The 3,668-nt window shown below is 37.6% G+C and overlaps 1 protein-coding gene across 1 annotated transcript; it reads right to left on the bottom strand.

Annotated features, from left to right (window-relative positions):
- Positions 1–1,131: 1,131 nt before the first annotated feature.
- COMMD2 (COMM domain containing 2) lies at positions 1,132–3,401 on the bottom strand (the record flags this gene model as incomplete). Its single annotated transcript, XM_009708608.1, has 3 exons — positions 1,132–1,329; positions 1,838–2,011; positions 3,319–3,401. Coding segments are annotated over 3 exons (455 nt in total), but the record flags the coding sequence as incomplete, so codon positions are not given.
- Positions 3,402–3,668: the final 267 nt, after the last annotated feature.

The raw sequence follows: 3,668 nt of genomic DNA, 5'->3' as shown, positions 1-3,668 counted from the left end.
GTGTTGCTATGAAAGTACATATACAGTTATTGCCAGAATCTGTACGTCAAGGTTCTCTCTTGCCTATTTGTCCTTTCCAATATACTTTAAGGCCTTTATGATGCACCCTCACTAGTGACAGTAAAACATTGACTAGTAAAATGATTTAACCTTAGTCACCAAAGCTACAAAATATTGCATTAGAATACAATTGAAGAGTGACTTTTCACATAACCTTTGTTAGGGCGTTTTTCTTAAAAATGGAAAAGCATCGTTTATGTTGCAATACTTAGCTAGTCTTTCCTTTATGAGCACGCTATCCAAACAGGGGAACAAAATTGTTGCATCACAACATCAAGATCAGATTTAACAGAAGTTAACACTATTCTTAATTTACCTCCTAGCCCATGGTTTTACTCTTGCAGTTTTTCAGATCACCTTTACCTATAGAAATAATCAGTATGCTAACTATGTTGAGGCCACTGGGTTTTCTATGGTAACTGCTCCCTGCAGAAAGCATGCGACTGCATAGTAGGGGTTATAGCTAGCTTCGTTAAAATGGAAGCGTTAGCTTGGTAATACTTCTGTTATACAAGAAGGGTAGAAAAGCAGTGTAACACCCAGCCTCGGAGACGACTGAATCCTTTGGAGGAAGAGGGCAGTAGTTCCACATGTACTTACACATACATGAGGCTAGATGGAAGAAACATTCCTGTAAAGTATCATTCCCACCACTATATATATATATTTTTTTTTTAGATTTCAAAACAGAAGGAAAACCAAGGGAAAAAACTACTTGATAAATGTAAAAATAAATGTGCAGCTTCATATGATATTGAGGCAGCTCTACTTAATGTAAGAAAGATCTTCAGGTAGAACTATACTAATTTAGAGCTAAAGAAATTCTCAGCATAGCATGCTGAATTTCTACATTGGCAAGTAAAGCAAACCCAATTACCTATTTCCTACCAGGCAGGTGTGTAGAGTTAGCACCAGAGGACATTCAGCCTATAATTACTGGCTCAAGATCCTGGCACAGGAAAGCATTTCATCTGATCCAGATGTTTGTTTTTCCTCAAAGTGTATTTGTGAATATTGTTTTCAGTTGTTTCACAAACCGCTTAGTAAGAGACAACAGCCACAAATCAGTAACTATTTCATGTTGCGCACTATTCTCCTGCAATGGTTTGTTTTCATTTCCCCCAATGCTTGTTCCAGTTGCTGAATTAGGTGGAGGAGGGTGGAAGGGTCGGTTTGCAACACTTGCGCAGTTTGATCTTCATTCTGGTTAAGATGTAGCTTTATAGTCACAGCAGGCTTAATCTGTTGTCTCAAACTTCTGCTTGCAAGCTGCATGAGGGAGTTGAGATGGAATAGGGCAACAAACAAAAAGATGGTTATCAACTTTCGTATTTACAATTCACAACAGATTTGCAGGACCTGCTTGGAGAACTGTTTAAAAATCCTTTTCATCCACACTAAAGATACATACTATCTATTATTTAATTTTATCATTAGGCAATATTAATCCACTTCAATGAATGCTTTCGTAACATTTCTGAAAATTAGGTGATAATTAAGACCGAGTATATTTAGGATACGCTAACATTTTAAAAACACAAATGGAGCTATGAATTCAATTTTCATAAAGCAACAAATACTTTGCATCCTTACATATCCTGTTCGTCTCACAACTAGCTATCTTTGGTGCAATAACAAAATTATGTCAGTTTTAAATACATGAAAAACTGCTGCCTCAATTACTTTGAAATAATGTAAAATCATTGTTTAGTTGTTGTTTATGATGTCAAAAAAAGTGAAGTAAAATACAGAATACTGGAAACATAATAGAAGTTACCTGCACATCCAGCCTCCATTCAAGACTGTGATAGCTGGGAAGCTTTGGTGCCAGCTCACCAAGAATGCTTCTGATCTCTTTCCTGTTATCGAGGTACAGCTGGAGCAACAATTTGTTCAATTCATCGGAGAATCCCAGAACATGAATGGAATCTTGGAAGTCTATCTCAGAAATCTAGAAATAACAATTTAGGCCTTAATACGGACCTGTGTAATAATCATTATTTGTTGAGAAACAAGTAAAACTCTAAATAAACATTACATGTGGTATGGTGCAGTTATTTTCCTGCAGGAACGTGCGAGGACAATTCTACAGCTAGGACAGAATAAATCATCCAGGTTTTAAGCGATTTACGCATCTTGATGTATTACTGCTGATTTGCCTGAGCTTCAGGAACAGAAAAACATCCAACATCCTCACATTTAAGCCTTTGTATCGGAGAACAAAATGCAACACAAAACATCTGAGCTTTGTCATGAGGAAGCACATACTTCAGTCATCAATTTATCAACAGTATGTTAACATAATATTGATACTCAAATTATAAATACTCTGAAATGATCTGAATGTCTGCACATGTAAGCGATCACCAGGTACAACTTCAAGGCTCACGTTATAGGGACTCAGAGCGGCCCCGAGAAGCCGACTCCCACCAGCCAATGCCTCTGTGCTGAACTGGAGAAGCTTGGTTCATCGTTGTGGAAGCAGTTATTTATTCAACAGAGAGCGTGATACTTTTACAATGCATTCATACCATAAACACATTCTGTGATCAACTATATTCTACTGTAACACACTGTAACATCTGTCAGTCAAGTCACCTTACTTCAAGGGAAGATTCTGCAATATTTCAATCCCTTCTCCACCTGCTCTTCAGAACGATGCCTGCTCGAGTTTAATTTGGAATTAGTTGTCTCTGTATCCCTTCTCCATGTCTTCATTGTTCTAATATGCTACTATATCAACAGCAAAAAGTCTTCCCAATGAAAACAGTAATTATCCAACTATTATTCTTTTAATATCTGCTTAAACCCACCCAAACTTCTGACGTCAGGACCTGAAAAAGCTCTCAAACCTACCATATCGGACAAACATAAGGAGTACTTAACAGGAGGTTAGTACAGCACACATCCTGTACAGTAGCTGAACATCAACAAAAAAAATCTTCACTCAAGTTTTGTTATTTAGACAGAGCTTAATCCTGAAGTATGCTTCTCTACATAGACTAAATTACTGCATGTTCTTGCTATATGCTATAAAAATGTTGTCAAGCTTTGGCTTCAGACACTGAATACAAATTTGAGTCATCCACACAGCTGTAGTGTTTCAGTAAGAGAACAGCACGAGACACCTTTTTTTAAAAAATTAAAGTAATACATGTCATCAGAATTTTGAACCATTCATCAATATTTTCAGAGCTCTAAGCGTTTAGGAGACATCTCGAGTGTACCCCTGAATTCCTTACACAAAGGTATCCTTACCATAAGCTTGGAGCTTTCTGTAAGAAGATATGTTAGTCCTTCTACCCCATGCTGAACAGTGTCCACACCGATGTTAAGTTTCCCTTTAAAGAAAGCACAAAGTACCTTTTACTGCCTTATTAAGCTGCCACAGCAACAATACACAAAACTGCAAATTTATCCAAAGCTAACTTGCAAAATATGCCTAGAAAAGAAAAAAAAAAAAAAGCGTAGGGTTGTGCACTCTTCAAATAACAATGTAAGGGGATCAAACAGCAGGTTAGATCCCCCACCCAAATAACCCAGGAAACCCCAAACCACTACCGCGGTGCGATACAGAGAAAACTGCAGGCCCACGTACTGGAAGCCAG

This window comes from Cariama cristata, unplaced genomic scaffold (genome assembly GCF_000690535.1).
Source record: "Cariama cristata isolate BGI_N322 unplaced genomic scaffold, ASM69053v1 scaffold40599, whole genome shotgun sequence".
In the NCBI taxonomy this organism is placed as follows: Eukaryota; Metazoa; Chordata; class Aves; order Cariamiformes; family Cariamidae; genus Cariama; species Cariama cristata.
The sequence above is the reverse complement of the archived record's forward strand: the minus strand, read 5'-3'. Positions and strand labels throughout refer to the sequence as shown.